General features: G+C 51.1%; 1 protein-coding gene across 2 annotated transcripts; it reads left to right on the forward strand.

Annotated features, from left to right (window-relative positions):
- Window positions 1-5,034: 5,034 nt before the first annotated feature.
- LOC103758170 lies at window positions 5,035-15,254 on the forward strand. Of its 2 annotated transcripts, XM_018072075.2 has the most exons (3): window positions 5,035-5,149; window positions 5,337-6,082; window positions 14,743-15,254. In XM_018072075.2, exons 2-3 carry the CDS (start codon window positions 5,605-5,607, stop codon window positions 14,916-14,918), a joined length of 654 nt encoding a protein of 217 aa, XP_017927564.1. In that variant the 5' UTR covers window positions 5,035-5,149; window positions 5,337-5,604; the 3' UTR covers window positions 14,919-15,254. The 2 variants fall into 2 exon arrangements, with proteins under 2 accessions (XP_017927564.1, XP_008922644.2); XM_008924396.3 differs by lacking the exon at window positions 5,035-5,149 and having other exon boundaries at window positions 5,291-6,082.
- Window positions 15,255-15,776: the final 522 nt, after the last annotated feature.

Genomic DNA, 15,776 nt, shown 5'->3' on the forward strand with positions numbered 1-15,776 from the left:
GCCTTTCTCAGATCCTTCATTTCTACCTTTCCTCTACCATCGTTGACATTTAAAGTTTCCTCCTGGAGCCCAGATTTTAGCAGGTGGACCAACACCTCAGTCCTGCCCTTTCAAACTCTCTGAAGACTCCAACAGGTTTACATCCATGCAGTTTCTTCTCCCTTTTGCTTGAAAGAAACAGATGGTGACTTTTTTATCTACATATCCAGCTTAGATGGCAGAGAATATAGAAAATGTACAGACTGCCAGCTTCTCCCTCCAGATCCCTTTGAGAGGCTTTGGGAGGTGTTGGATGCACACAGCCTGGCTCACTTTCTCACTGGGTTTCAGGATAGTAAAGCTGTGATTAAAATAAGACATGTAAAAACAGTACTTTCCTACCTGTTGGGATGAAGCCTTCCTGTTCTGCTTTGCCCATATATGTCAGATTTAACCACAAATAAGCCCTACAAATGCTTTTTTTGCCAAAGCATTTTCTAGAGATGCAAACAAAACATGTAATTCACTCTTCCCACCTCAGCTCCTCAGCTCCACTGCAATTACTCCTGTTGCCCTGGATTTGTTTATTTGGGAAATGTTCCCCTTTCTTTCAGGAAGCAGGCTTTTCATGCTGGATAATTTTGTGCCTGCCTTCAGCCTCTAAAGTCCTTTGAACAAGCCAAGCTGTCCATGAGATGGTGCCACACGCAGAGTTAAAACCCCACTTTGCTTACCAGAGGCAGCAGATAGGGAACACTCTTCCCAGGCACTGCACTTAATGTGGCATATTTATTATGTCTATTATTATTATAATCTGGACTTCTTCAGCTTTGGGAGCATGAATAATACAGCATCCAAAAAAAAACCACTTTTAAAAAGGTGTTTTTATATATAGATAGATAAAGATAGCTCACTCTGATTCATCTGCTAAAAATTGCTGCTGTTCCTTGTTTGTTTGTTTTGTTCAAGTAGAAATCGCTGGGCCAGAGGAATGCCAGGAATGGGAATATAGGATAAGCCTATATTTCACAACTTCTTGTCATGCAGGGAGGTTGCTGTCACAGCTTTGGTACATGGAATTTGCTTGGAAATGAAGTCGCTGTTGCAGGGTGTAGTGCAGAAGCTGAGCACAGCCAGGCAGGGAGGCAGGGAAGAGCATCTGGCCCACACAGGGATGAGTGAAGGTCAGCATGCCTCATCCGTGGGAAGGCTGCAGAAACTGGGACAGGAACTGTGCAGCCCCCATGAGCTCGCATCTGGATAGGAACGTGGATGTCACTCTGCATAGTTAAAATTTGCATGGTTTGAAGAAGTCCTGTGAAGACCGTTTTACCTTGTGCCCTGTGAGGGTGTAGATCTTTGTGCTTATTCTGCTGACGGTGTGTGGTGGTTTCTCTGGTGGGGGTCAGGGTTTGGTGTCGGCAGCCAGCACAGAAGACAGACACAAAAAAACACCTCAAGGCTGTAAAAATTACCCTTGGGCAAACAAATGTCTTGCTCAAAAGTGCAGATGGAGATATTGCTGCTGGAGCTGCACCTCCTGACGACATTTTCTGCCAGCTTCTGAATAGCTCTTGGCCAGGGCGAGACACAAAGCCTTCCTAAGCCACAGCCCACTGCACAGGGATAAACTCCTACGCTGGTCTCCACCCCTGCAGCTCTATTTGCACCTGACAGTTGTTGCCACATCCACAGCCTGTTGTCTCCATGTCCCTTATGTACTGCCAAGGAGGACAAGCAGCCAGCAGTGGAGCTGGGAACAGAGTCAGATCTCCAGGCCTGGTGTAGCACCTGGGCTTCACCTCGTGTAGAGACCCTGGGATACGGTCCCAGACACAGACAGGAATCAAGACTGTCTGCTCTGGGCATTGCTAGCAACGTGTCAGGGCAGTTTTTCAGCTCTGCATGGACACCAGCATTATCAAAGACAAGTCCCAGTAGTCAGTTGGATCCTGCCTTGGTGGAAATAAAACACCAGTGCTTTGACTGTAGTTACATAGGGAATAAGCCATAAAATAAAAATACCAAGGAAATAGCTGAAACAAACCCTCGACATCCATCATGAGGGACAAGATCTTTCTTGACCCACTAAAAAATTATTTGTTCTTTTTCCCAGAGGCCAAACCACCGCTCTTCTTCATGAGATATGTGTTTCATTGGATATGTATGTATCCCTAAATTTAATTTGTCCAATTGCATTAGGACAAGCAGCTAATTCTAAAATTCATTTTGCTCCTATAATCAACCCCTCTGCCAAATGGCATTTGGGTGGAATTGTGGAGATTGTGATTTTTATTTAAAGTGATTTATTGAAATCATTAGCAATGTTCCCTAAGTGGAATCCATGGCAATCCTTTTAATCTTCCCCCCATCACAGTAAATGCAAACATTTTTTTTAATAACAGAGAGTTTGAAATATAAGGTTATTAAAATCCACACTTCTATATTTCTTTGTGCTCTCTCCCTCTGTAATGGGATGGGAACCATAATTGTGGAAATAAAGCCTCCCTTTCAGACCTGAGATGCAGAGAGTGTATAATGAACAGTTAAGCATCTATTTAGTCACTTTGAATTGATGAGGGTGTTAATGAAAATGAAAGGAGCCAACTTTCCTTCCGCTCCAGGGAAACACAAAAGGTGGAGGGGTATTTCTGTGGTATTGCCCTCAGCCCCTTTAATGAAGTCAGTGCCTGCAGCAGAACTCTGAGCTTCCCCAAGTGCTTTTCCAGCCTTTTCCCAGAAGTGCTCAGTGGAGGTGTAGGAAACCAAGGGGATCTGCCCTGTGTCCCACTGGAGCGAGGTGTGGGCTGATGCCACCAGCTGTCCCCAGGCATGCAGACAGCTGCCACTTTTGCCCCCAGTTTCCCTGATTAATCTCCCCATGCACAAACAGCTTTACAAATCTTTTGCCCCAAATCACTCGGCTCCATCCCCTCCTGGGAATAAAAAGGCACAGCCTGGTGGGATCCTGCCTAGGATTGTCGCATCCCAGAGCCAGGCACAGGGATGGCTCAGCCTGGACCAGATTCTCTCCTCTTCCCTCTGGTTGATGCACTGGTGCCATGGCAACTGCTAACACCAAACAACCACTGTGAAATTACAGTTTCAGAGCAGCTTCGGTCCCCAAGGACCAGTGGGCATGTCCCAGGGGTTGTCCTCTCCTCCTGGGAACCCCAGCCAAAGGATGCACCTCTGGAGCAGGGCAAAGCCAGCCTGCACTGAGTTATCCCTGCATAGATCCCAGAACTCAGTTTGCATTGAAAAGTTTTTATAAAAAATAATCTTGCCATGTTTTCCCTCTTGGAAGGATAAAATCTGGTGAGAGGACTCAGAGTCTGAGAGAGGAGCCATTTGCCCTTAGCTCCTGACTCCTGCCCTGGCCCTCAAAACATCCCCATTGCTTCATGGTCTGGAGGCAGAGGGGCCCCTTCAACCATGATAGTGGGGCAGGGGGGCATCAGGACATGTCCCATTGCAGGATATGTATCCATGCAGCTGTCCAGATGTCTTTCTGTAACCAGTCACAGCTCAGTTACTTGTGAGAAGAAATTTTAAGATGCTGTTAAATGGTCCTGGGAGCCAGAAGTCACTGTGACATGGCCCACACACACTCCACGGAGAGCAGAGAAGCTTTTCCCTCCACATCTTCTTTGCTCCTGGGCTGTACAATCTGTCCATCACAAACCTAAGCCCTGGTGATTTTATCGTATGGGAGAGACGTTGCCATTTTATTCTATACTCTTCCAACCCCCAGGCAGCTGGCAGGATTGCTGCTGGCTGGTAACACACACAGACACACACGAAAAGTTAATCTTTTGCTATTATTTCTCAGAAGCTCCATTTGGCTGCATTCAGGCCTAATGTGGTGATCTCCTTGCCCTCATGACAGCTGTTTCTTACATGGGGAAGCAGCACGGAAAAAAAAAAAAAAAAAAAGGCAGAAGTGAAAAATGGAGCTGTGATTTATTTTCACCTCTGAATATAGAAAGGCAATTTCCCCCTCTCTAAGATGTCCTCTTCCTCCTCTTTAATTAAGTCCCAGTGCCTTCAAACCAAGCCAGAACCCCACTGAAATCCCATGCCAATGCAGATGAGGAGATGTGTTTGTAGGGAACCTGAACTAGTTTAAGACCATTATCAAGGTGACCAAGGACGGGCTGGCTCTTACCAGTTGACACAGACAGCTAACCTGGGAGGGGAGAGGGTGAGGGAGCCCAGCGCCAAACCCTCCGGCCTTTCTGCAAACCAGGCATCCCTCTGATGCCAAAACTTTGCTGGGTGGAGGCTGCAGGAGGGGAAGCAGGGCTGTGGGGAGCACCACTCTTCTGGGATGCTGGCGGTGGGATTGATGATGTCCTCCCTCCTCCCGGCAGCGCCCGCGATTTGATTTCTCCCTGCCGGCGGCACAGCTCCCAGACAAAGGCTGTGCTCAGCGCGGGCGGGCTGCACCTGCGGGTACCCCCGCGCCCCCGCACGCAAGCTCCGGCTGCTCCCCGCCCTGCCCTCCACCTCTCCGAGAAGATCCAGCAGACGGATCAAAGCTCGTCTTTTTGCCATCGAAAGGATTAACTCCCCGGGGAGCAGCGGCGGAGGCTGAGCCTACGCTCCCGCCGCGCATCGCCTGCTGCACGGCGCACTTCGGAGTTGTGGAGCCAACCTCTCGACAGCTAATCCCCCTCCCTGCTGGAGCCGGGGCGGCTGGGGAGAGCGAGCCGGGCTGCAGGGCGAAGGGACAGGAGGGGAAGAGGACGGGGAGGAGTGTGCACTCACACACACACACACACACACACACACACACACACACACACACGCAGGCGTGCCCGCACTCCCCGCAGACGGCGGGCAGCGGCACCGCATCGGGGGCTGTGTGCGGGGAGCTCCGAGCACTGAATAAAACAAGCTGGAGCATCAGGCGAGGGGATCTATTCGCTTGGAAAAGTCTTTAGGTAAATAAAACCCGAGAGCGGCAGCTTCTGGGCTGGGCTGCCCTCCGCGGACCGTGTGCTGGGCTCATTGCTGGCGTGGCCGTGGTCTCTGATTATGGGTTTTGTTTTTAAAGGAATCGATCGGGAGATGCCGGCAAAAGAAGTTGGTGAAAGCCGGGCCGGAAGGGCCGGGAGCTGCGCGCCGCCGGCTCCATCACACGCCGGGAGCAGCTGAACTTTGTGGGGTTTGAATCTCTGCTTCTGTTCTGCGAACGCTTCGGGAGAGTCACAGCGCGGCATCGCACACCTTGCGCCTGACCGAGCCTGGGGAGCAGCAAAGGGGGGATTTCTGTCTCTCCAAGGACCATCGCCTGTAAAAAAAAAAAAAAAAAAAAAAAAGCTGGAGAAAGGCAATTTATCTTTCTTTTCCAGATGACTGAAAACACCCACAGGATCCTGTCTCTCTGGTTTTCATCAGTGAGTAGCATCAGGGAGAGACGGCTGAGGAACAAAAATGATATCAGGCAAAACCATTCCAACATCTACTTTTTCCTAAGGAACTTCATGCCCATAGGGGTTCTCTATGGGCATTTCCAGGAGTGAGACTGAGGTACCACAGATGCATCCCTACCGGATCATGTAAGAATTCTCAAATTAAAAACCTACCCCGTCAAGACCTTCTCTGCCCGGTTTGCAGTACATGGTTTGGTGTAAGTACAGCAATTCTCGCCTCTTTCTCTCCTTTTTAAGTCTCTTGAGCTTGGAGATCTCTTTCCTCGTTGCAATTATGATTATTTGCAACATCAGTGCCATCAAAGATTGGAGCACTTTCCTCTCCCAGATCCTCCCCAGTGTTAACAAGACTCTGAACTTGGTACAGCAAGTGGAAGCCACCACCAGCTCGGTGGTAAGTGTCCTCCAGGACCCTGAGCAGGACAACTACCTGTCCAATAGCCAGTCCATGAACTCCAGCAACTTCACAGCTGGCCTGGACCACTTGTTCCAATACTCATACTCGGACAATGACCAGCTCTACAAGGAGTACAAACCCCCTCCTCGAGATGCCATTCCTCTGCCCAAGGCTGTCCTCTACCTTCTCATGGCAGCCCTGGTGGTGGTGGCAGTGGCGTACGCCATCGTCGGGCATCTCATCAAAGACCTCATTTACGACTTTGTAGGTGAGTGCAGGCTTCACACGTTGTGTGCATGTGGCCAAAAAAAGCCTGGTGCAAAGCCTGGAAGTGCTGGCTCGCATCTCCACTTTGATTTGGATGGGGTTTAGACCAATCCTTGACCCTTTCACATTTGGAAGACAGTTGATTTAATGTTCTGAGTTCTCCAAATTGAGGTGTACGTTGACCACCTTCCTAGAGAAAATCCTTGGGTTTAGCCCCCTTCCTAAAGAAACAAAGCCTGTGCGTGCGTGCGTGTGTATAAATGTGTATGTGCGTGAGTCTGTGTTGCCAAATGACTGTAAAATCCTTTGGCCAGTTTCAACTAAGCTTGGATTAGAGGTCTCCAACATGAAAAGTTTCATGGCAACAAATAGCTGAACACAGGATAACAACCCACTAGTGCATTATGAAAGAAAAGCTGCCATATGAGCTTAACCCCTTATTAGACACCAGTGAATCCACAAACTCCTAGGAAACACAGCTCAGCAGTCTGGCTCCCTTGTACAGCCCCTAGCATAGCCTTCACAGCCTCTGCAACAAATCTATGAAAAGATAGCTCAAAGAGTGTGCGTTTTTGTAAGGTTTGGCTTCCTGGCTCTTTGGTTTCATCCTGTTGCTGATGTCCCCTCACTGTCGGGGACAGGAGTGCAAACACTCTGCTGGCTGCTGTGGTCAGGCTGTGGTGTAGGCAGAGGTACAGACAGAGGTGCTTCGCTGCTTATGGCAAGCCCTCAGTGATTTTGCCCTGTAATTTGTAAGGCTGGTCATGCTGGGGAGTGCAAATGTGTCTGATTCCCTTCTTAATCCTCAGTATTTTTGGCCCCAACAGCCAGCTCACCATGTCCTTTTGGGGCTCAGGGCCTTGCTGCAGGGTGCTGGTGACAGCTTTCCAGCTTGTATGGGGGGCCAGGAGGGGTACCGAGAGGGGTTTAAGCTCCTGGCTCGCAGAAGTGCATACCCTGCAAAAGCTGTGGGGAGCAATGTCCTCCTCAGGGGAGCAGAGCTGAAATCCCTTTGCACACCCTTGCTCTGAGCCATGGACGAAGCCCTGCAGGCTCCATCTCTGCAGTGGGAGTTCACGCTCATCTGGAACAAAATCCACATGTTCATCCTCGAATCCCTTTATTTCCCTGCTCCTGGGACGTGGGAGACACACACCAGCCAAAACTCCATCGGTGCCTGTGGGGCGTGCGGCACCCACGGCTTGCTGATGGGAGGGCAAGCCAAGTCCCTTGGGGAGAGGGTAATGACCAGGCAGGGGCTGGCAGATCCAGGACACAGGGGTTTAGGGAGGGGGTATTTGGGACAAGAAAGGTCAAACCTCCTGGCAGGGTACAGTACTTGGGATCTCACATGAAGCTCAGACAGGAAAACGGCAGGGAGCAGCTGCTGAGGAGTCTTTCTTCGCCCCAGATGGAAGGGAACGGATAAATTGTCTTAAGTGTTAAATTTAACACTTAATCAGCAGCTTTCTGGGGCTGTAACATCACCCAGCTCTGCCACTCATCTGATTTAGAGTTGCCTTCCCAACAAAGATAGGCAGTGGGGACAGCACCTAAAAATACACATGCTGCTGCCCCAAGGTGCTCAAAGGACCAGGTCAGGCCAGGTCAGAAACTGCCCCGAAGTGGGGGCTGGTCCAGCCGCAGTGCCCCCGCAGGGCAGGCACCCCTGCCCCAACTGCTGGGGTCCTTGATGCAGGAGAGCACAGATGTGAGTGCTCAAACCCGCCCCTTGGTTGGATACTGCAAAGTAGGGCCAAAATTGGTACAAATGCCATGCCCCTATGGGCACTGAGGGAGGCTGCAGCCACGGTCTGGGACACCCGTGCCCCTGACTGTGCTATTTCCAACTCAGCAGCAATGCTCCCTGGTGACCTTTAGCTTCAGCCTCTGTGTGGGATGAGGTCAGCGGGGTGCCCCTTCCTCACAAAGCCTTTTGCAAAGGGACTTCCACAGCCTTTCACAGCACCACGGCCATCGCAGGGCTGGGCAGGCACAGGGACAGCCCCGGGGTCTGCCCGCTCCCCGCCACCTCAGAAGAAACCCTTTCCCAGTTCAGCGCCCTCACTGAGGGCAGAGCATTCTCTCCCTGCCCAGGGTGGAGGTAACACCTCTCCAAGTTAGGGTCAGAAATCCAGAGGTGAGCTTCTTCCCCATCCAGGCAGAGAGGAAAAGGCGTTTCCAGAACTCCAGCAGCACCCCTCAGTGCCGAAGGCTGCCTCCAGCTCATCCTAGTTAGCACTCCGGGCCTGTCTTCCCACAGCTGATACGCTTAAAATGAGCCAGTCCTCGGAGGAGAGCGGACGAGCCTGTGTTTGTTAACACTGCCAAGGAACAGCCTTTAAAGAGAAGGTTTCATTTGAATGAGTTTGCATAAAATTACTTTAGGGACAGGACAGAGGGACCAAGGGATAGTAAATAAGAAGCTGGCCTATTAACTGCCTTTAACACAATGCCTGGATTTATATACTCGGCAGCAGCTCCAACCTCTGCTATCAGTGTTTCTGCACTAACCATATTTAGAAGGATACAGAGAGAGATGGAAATAAGATGCCAAAGGGCTGGAGCCTGTTTCAGGGAGATTAAAGTGTGAATAGTTAATCGCTACTTTAAAGAGTCACTTGGAAGCATCAAGGATGATTTTGACTCCTCAATAACAGCTTGTCAGACATGGCTTGGGAAGTCAAAGCATCACCCAGCCCAGTGCACTCACAGGGACTGTGAGAAGCAGGCACTGGGCCTGGTTTGGGATGGCAAAGGGGTTCTCAGGATGCTGCCAAGCTCTTCCCCTGTGAAATCCGAACAAGTATTAGAGACACTGACACATCTCTTGCAGATGCTTCTTAAAAAATCAATTAGAGCTTGCCCAGGCATCCCCGGGGGGAGATGAACAGTGCTGCGATGTCCAGGAGGGTGGGGAGGAGTGGAAAATGGGAGACTGCATCAGAGGAGGGGGAAAGATGCATTGTCAGAGAGGAGGAAGGCAGAGCACCTGGATATGGATAAGAGGGCTCTGAAAGAGACCCTCTTCAGCTCTTCCTGGAGAGACCTGACCAAGGATAGCCCAAAATACTTTAATTTCTCTCTGATCCCTCTCCACCTCCTCTGAGCTGACGAAGTCTCATGTTTGACACTCTCCCAAAACTCATCAGATGTCTCTGCTTGGGGATGGATGTGATCCCCCTGATGAGGTAGAAGGGCTCCTGCGTGAGTGCAGCTCAGACCCAACCACCAGTTAAAGGCAAATTGGGTCGAAGCATTTGGAAAGCTGCTTAACTCAGAAGCGCTGGAGAGCTGCCAGAGCCGGCGCTGCGGCGAAGAGCCGGCTTGGCAAATGACAAGCCTGTCACCAACGTACGAAGCGCCTAATTACTGCAATCCTTGGGAATCAGCCCGCCCTCCCTCCTCCGTCCCCAGCAGTTCACTGAATAGCACCCTTATTTAAACATAAAATAGGAGGAAAAAGGGGTAAAAAATAAAAAGTTTGACTAGAAACAAAGCTGTTGCTATGGAGACTGCACGCTTGTGGTCCCCAGGAAAGGGGAAAGCATCTCGCTCCTGCATGGGAACCACACGGGAAGGGTCTGATGGTCTGCGTGGGAGCGATGCTTCACAGGGAGACCTTCGCTGGTGTCACCCGAGGCGACAGCCGAGGTCTCCTCTGAGTTGCTGATCTCCAGAGGAGACCTTGGAGGAAACTTTTCCTTTGGGAATGGGCCCAAGGCAGATGTCCAGCTGGGGCAAAGCAGGGCGGGTTCACCGACACCGGTGGGACTGTGCTGGTCAATGCTGTGAGACTGCTCAAAACCCTGCGCCATTCTCGGAGCGGGGTCTTTCTTTTCTTTGCCCTTTTGACCCACCGGCTGTATTTTTATTTTTCATCCTTATCTCTAACTGCCACATTTCAGGCTTCTTTAGGAAACGGTCTCCTTGAACAAAGAAACTGTGCATGAATGTAACATTGCTGAAAATAGCTGCTGGGTGATCCTGCAGGGACTTGGGATCCACTTTTAATTGCTCCACACAGAACTGCAGGGCTCTTAGGATAATTCAGCCTACGGCAGGGATTGCAGACAGCATCTTAGACCCATCAGAGAGGACTTACATGTCTTCTTTTCAGGCTCTATTTTGAGGATGATTCCTTTGCTTCCCAAAGTTGTGGGAAAAGAAGATACCACATCATATCTCAGTGCTAACCCACCTCTGACACTAACACCCCACCTCAGTTTCCCTTCTGGTGCATGAGGGTATATCAGGGGTTCCTGAGCTGCTGTTTATGGGTACGATGTCCAGCTGTGAATGCTGCATCCTGTCAAACTCATGAGGGATACCCTTGAACTCCTGTCCATCGGGAACACTTTGGCCAGAGCTGGTCCAGCCTTGCTGCAGAGCACAGTGTGATTGCTGGGTCAGGACTTGTGTCAAACAAAAAGGAGCTTCTGCTCCTGCTGCTGGGAAAAGGGCTTTTTTAGCAGCTGCTTTCACACCCAGCTCCATTTAAAGCAAAATTAGAGCACGAATTTGATTGTTCATTGAACATGCTACCCCTTCCTTTCCTTGTTTCCATCTCTGCAGGGACTGTGAATGTCTCCCTCACCATTTAAATTTTAGCCCTTTCTCCCACCTGCCTCTGCTCTTCTGCTGGGGATGTCTCTTTTTCAGTGGCTGAAGTGCCTCGTGGACATCCCACCCTGTCACCAATGAATGCAGGGGACCTGGACACCCCTACTGGGATGAGACTGGGGGTACAGCATCCCTGTGCTCCTCTGCACACAAACAGCAGGAAGCTGCTCCCTGCTGCTTGCATTGTAAGGGTTTTCCAAGTGAGGACCATCCTTCATGCTGCTGGTACAAGGAGGGCACACTGTGACATCTGGGCAACCCCAGTGTTTTTCTGCCCCCCAAAATACGGCACATCTCAAGGGACTGCTTCCAGGGGTGCTGTCAAAGGCTCTGACAGAGCCAGGGAAGTGTAGGGGAGCTTTGTGCCACATTACTCTGCTACTTAGGGATAATAATAATAGAGTTGCTATACCACAACTCCTGATTTGCCCAATCTGCTCTATCTTGTCTCTCCAGCTGCTTTGGATCAATCGCTCAGTATCGATCTCACCCCACCTCAGCACTTCCCACCTCTCCATTCGCCCTGCAGACCTCAGCAGGCACACTGAGCCTTGGCAGCTCCTGAGGAGCAAGGAGAGGCGTCTCTCGGTCAGATGCTGCTCCCCCAGCCTGGCTGAGAAAGTCACTTTGTCCCTTTCTTTTATCCAAGACATTCACAGACATGCCCACATGCACGCCCTGGATTTTGCAGCACGTATTATGAGCTCCTTCCAGTGGCTGGGTAGGGGCAGGAAATGCTTAAATGCTTTTTCTTATCTCCAGAGAGCAACTGTCCTGGGTCCAGAGGTGCCTCTGCCCCAGGAGTGGGCACTGTGTGGTCCCTGCTCACTCCAGCTCTACCCTTGGGTGTCCCAGAACCATTGGGTGTCCTGGCTTAGCCTGATTTTGCTTGCCTTCTTGCTGGAGATTGCGTGAACACATATGTGGACTTTGATCCAAAAGAGGATTTTGTTTTCCTCTCAGTGGCAATTGTGTCTATTTTTTGTTGCTTATTCAGCCCCCCCGCCACATGCAAGAGATAGAGAGAGAAATACCTGACATGATGCTAAGGGCTACAGCTACCTTCAGCTGTCACCACCATGCCTTGGCTCCCAGCCCGAGGTTTACATCATGTGCTTGTGCATGACGTGACATCCCATCCCCTGCAAAGGCCCTTCTGCGTCAGAGCAAGGTTTAATCCCATTGATGCCAGAGATGTGCAGGTCTCCTCTCTCTTCTCCGTCACTCCTCCCCAGACATCCCACAGGGGAACCTGTGAGACCTTGGTTTCTCACCCACAAACTGAGAGGAGCCACAGGGTGAAACTGGGGAGGAGCGTGCGTGGCTGGGACAAATCCAGCAGTGGCTGGCAGGGGAGATGAGGGTGCTGACATTTTTATGGTTGTTTGTCCAGGGTCCTGCTGGCAGGAGATTCTCTGCCAGCTCCACGGGGCCTCGCTCCCCTCTTCCACACATGGCAACACGCTGAAGTTACAGGCCATAAATGGCCACAAATAACGTGTAATTGTGTAATTACTTCACTCCTTACTTACACAGTCAAATCATAAAGGCATCGCAGTAAATACCCTCTAATGACAGCCTAATTACATCTTCCTGCAGATTACTGGGTAATTAGATCCAGCAGGCTCCAGAAATAATTCCCAGGGAAGCAGTGGTTCGGATTAGCGCGTACAATCCAGCCTGCTCTTACCCAGGAATTAGACTGTGGCAGCCTCACACAAGCCACCTTCCCCAGGCACCCTGGTCAGCCACATTCCCTTTGGTGACGGTGCATTGTGACCCTTTTCCCATAGAAATGGCTTTTGCTGGTCCCCTTGGTGCTCTTCCAAAACACCCATCCCCTGCATTTCTGCCTTTATCACAGTTCTGCATCGAGCTCCAGCTTCTTCTGCTGCCTGCAAATGTCCCCAAGGTTTCGTCATTTGGCCACCAAGTGCCACTCCCCCTCACTCACAGGCATCCAATGCTGAGCTCTTTGCTTCCTATTGCTCACAGCAATCCTCATCCAGTGGCTCCCAGGATATTTGGGGACCCATAGCCCCTTTTCCTACAGGTTATTCCCCTTCTTCCTTGCTGGACCAGCCCCTTCTCCCACTGCAGTTTTACAGCTGACATCAAGGAAAGCAAGCCGAGACCTTTAATAGTATCTGTAGGAGGCAATCTTGTTACTTCCTTTGGATTCTCCTCACAGCAAGCGTCTGTGCGGGGGCTGGAGGAGCCTGGAAGGTCTTGGGGGCAAGAGGCTGGGGCTCTGTCTGGTCTGAACCCAGCCCAGGCTGCAGGGCCAGACCAGGAAGAAGATGGTGGAGTGTTTGGCTTTAGTCTAAATCCAGTAAAGCCAAGCAAAATCGAAGCTACAAAGGAAAAAATACCTAAATGAGCCTTTTGGGCTTGGGTGATTTCCTTGGGGAAGTGTTGTAACGGGGAGCCCAGGCTCTGGCTGGGGCTGTGGATCATGCAAGTGAAAGCTAAATGCCCTGGTTGGGACTTGGGGCAGACCCAGGACTCCCCAAAAACCTTTGGACCACATCTTTGCTGAGATTCCCAATTACTCTTGCCAGCACTGTGGTAGCTGAGGGAACTGTGGTGGTTCTTCTCCTGTCATTCCTGTCACTCAACCAGCAGACCCTGCTAGCGCAGTTATGGAAGTAAAGAAAAAAAGGAAAACCAAGAAAAAATAGTCACTCTCTGGACATGTTGCATGTGCCCAGTGTGGTGGGAGCATTATCCTCCTTGGAGCCAGCAAATTTGACCTACAGTGCACACACCAAGTGCAGAAAGAACCACAGGTCATTCTCGTCTCTCTTCTCACACCTGCAGAAATGTCTGAACACCACTGGTGAGCTGAGAAATTAGATCTTTCATTCCCTTCACACTTGATGGCATTTGCCATCATTCAGCCTCAATTTTGCTGCAAAACTTTTTTCTGCAGCCCATGAGAAAGGCAACGTCTCACTGGGAATGTATTTCTCTGTCCCTGCTCCACCAGGCAGCCCACATCCTCCACCAAAAAGCTGCAGTTGAAATGCCCTGTGGGGACAGAAAATACCCCATGCCACAAAGGAGAGAAATGCTATTTCTTGAGAGCAATCCATTGGCAAATAAGTGGAGTCCCTCAGAAAAAGCTAAACCAGGCTGGCCCTTTTGACTGCCTCCTGGCAGCTATCTCTGCTTTATTTTGGGAGCAGGACTAAACCAGGGGGATGTTGATGCTCCACTGCCCACCACCACCAGGTTCTAGGGTTCTTCTCGCCTCGCCTGGATTTCCCCAGCTTTGGTTTCCTCGTTGTTGCTGCCTTCCCATCGTGGCTGGGCATGGCCTTTCACTGCCCAAACAGCCAAGTTTTTTAAAAAATAGCTGTTTGGGAAGGAGCACCACCTGCCTCCACTGAGCTGCAGCCCCTTGTGCTGCAGGAGGTGTCTTGGTTATGCCACCATCCAGCAGTGACACTGTGTTTTGGACAGTCACCCTCAGGGTTGTGAGAGTGGCTGGATCAGCTCAGAGCCACGCCCTGGTGCTCTGGTGACCAGCAAGAAGCACAGCCCCAAAGCTGCCATGGAGGGTTTGAAGCCCTGGTGTGGCTGTGATACACTCTCAAGGCAGAAAAGCCATGTCCCTAGCCATGCCTCCGGCCCAATTTGGATGTCACATAGTTATTTAATTGTCCCCTCTGTTTCTGATAGCAAAAACGCACTGTAGGAAATACATTGCTGGAGAGCCCAGATGCACACTTCACTTCACAGGCATGTCATTCCCATTTTTGGGATTAGCAGAGTGATTTCATTTGCCTAAGCTGGGAGGGTTTCCAGAAACCAGCAGCCTGAAAACCTGCCCAGAGCTTGGAAGAGCAGAGACTGCAACTCCACAGGAGCAGAAGGGGCTGAAAGGGCCGTGGTGGGCAAGGGACCCTCCTGGGAGGGCGAGAACCCAGGGTGAGAGGTAGGATGTAGCAGGAGGCAGCAATTTTCCAGCCAGCTTGGGATGTGGGAACAGCCAGAGGTAATCAGGGGCTTGTTTTGTGCTTTTCCCTCCTCCAGACTGGATCTTTGGCCCCAACCCGGACGACAACAGCAACAAGAGCGACATCAACTGCATCAGCAACAGCGTCAACGAGATGAGCGAGATGCCCGAGGCGCCGCGGCACCGGGACCGGCAGCCCCAGGACGTGGTCATTGCCATCGGCGAGACTTGCCACCTGCCACAGCAGACGTGACCGGCGCGACGTCCGGGCCAGGCGGGATGGAGCAGCGGGATGGAGCAGCAGGATGGAGAGCAGGAATGGAGCAGAGGGATGGAGCGGAGGGATGGAGCAGTGGAACACTGCAGCAGCCACCTTGCAGGACCGGGCACTGAGAGGAAGGGATGAGCAGAGCCGGCACTGCGGAGCAAAGCCCTTCTCCCGCTGGCTTTGCCTCTAAGGACCTTGCTGGGGTGGGTGGCATTGCCCCTTCTCCCAGGCTTGTCAGCCCTGTCCTGACATCTGCCCGTGGGTTTGTGACCCCTTCTTTGTTCCCTGTGAATAGCAAAAAAGAAAAAGCAAATGCAAAATACACCCACCAAGCAAAGCTTGCAAGAGAAATGAGCTGGAGAGAAGCCGGGCGGTCCTTTGGCATGTGGCTGTCCAGCGGCATGGGAATGGGGTGGTGAAAAGGGCAAAGGAGACAAGGAGGCGACAGAGAAATGGGGGTATCTGTGTTTCTGGGGACAGGTCCAGGACACAGCAGGGAGCTGGGGACTGCAGAAAGACACAGAAAGGTCAGTAGGGGCCAAATCCAGACCTGTAGTTTGGTGACCTGCCTGGGTCATCACTCCTCTCCTTAGTTTTGCAGCTCCAGCTCACAGCCTATTTGCACAGCAGGTGCATCATTCCTTGGTCCTAGTGCCTCTTCCTGATGAAGATCCCTTTGCTCTCCACATCTTTCCTGAACTTAAAAAAAAGGTTATACTGATGGCCCGCAGACCTGACCCTGAGAAAAAGCAATAGTCCAGACTTCTGCCTCTGTACTCAGAGAGGCAAGCCCTGCCTTTCCAGGCACACCATGAATAGCAGGGGCTAGAACAGCTATTTTCC

This window comes from Manacus vitellinus, unplaced genomic scaffold, assembly GCF_001715985.3.
Source record: "Manacus vitellinus isolate BGI_N305 unplaced genomic scaffold, ASM171598v3 scaffold_21_pilon, whole genome shotgun sequence".
Taxonomy (NCBI): Eukaryota; Metazoa; Chordata; class Aves; order Passeriformes; family Pipridae; genus Manacus; species Manacus vitellinus.

Bases quoted from the DNA above. Each gene is read 5' to 3' on its own strand.
- LOC103758170 (XM_018072075.2), top strand. From the start codon at position 5,605: ATGGTTTGGTGTAAGTACAGCAATTCTCGCCTCTTTCTCTCCTTTTTA. The intron at 6,083-14,742 runs GTGAGTGCAGGC...TCCCTCCTCCAG, and splicing joins CCTCATTTACGACTTTGTAG to ACTGGATCTTTGGCCCCAAC.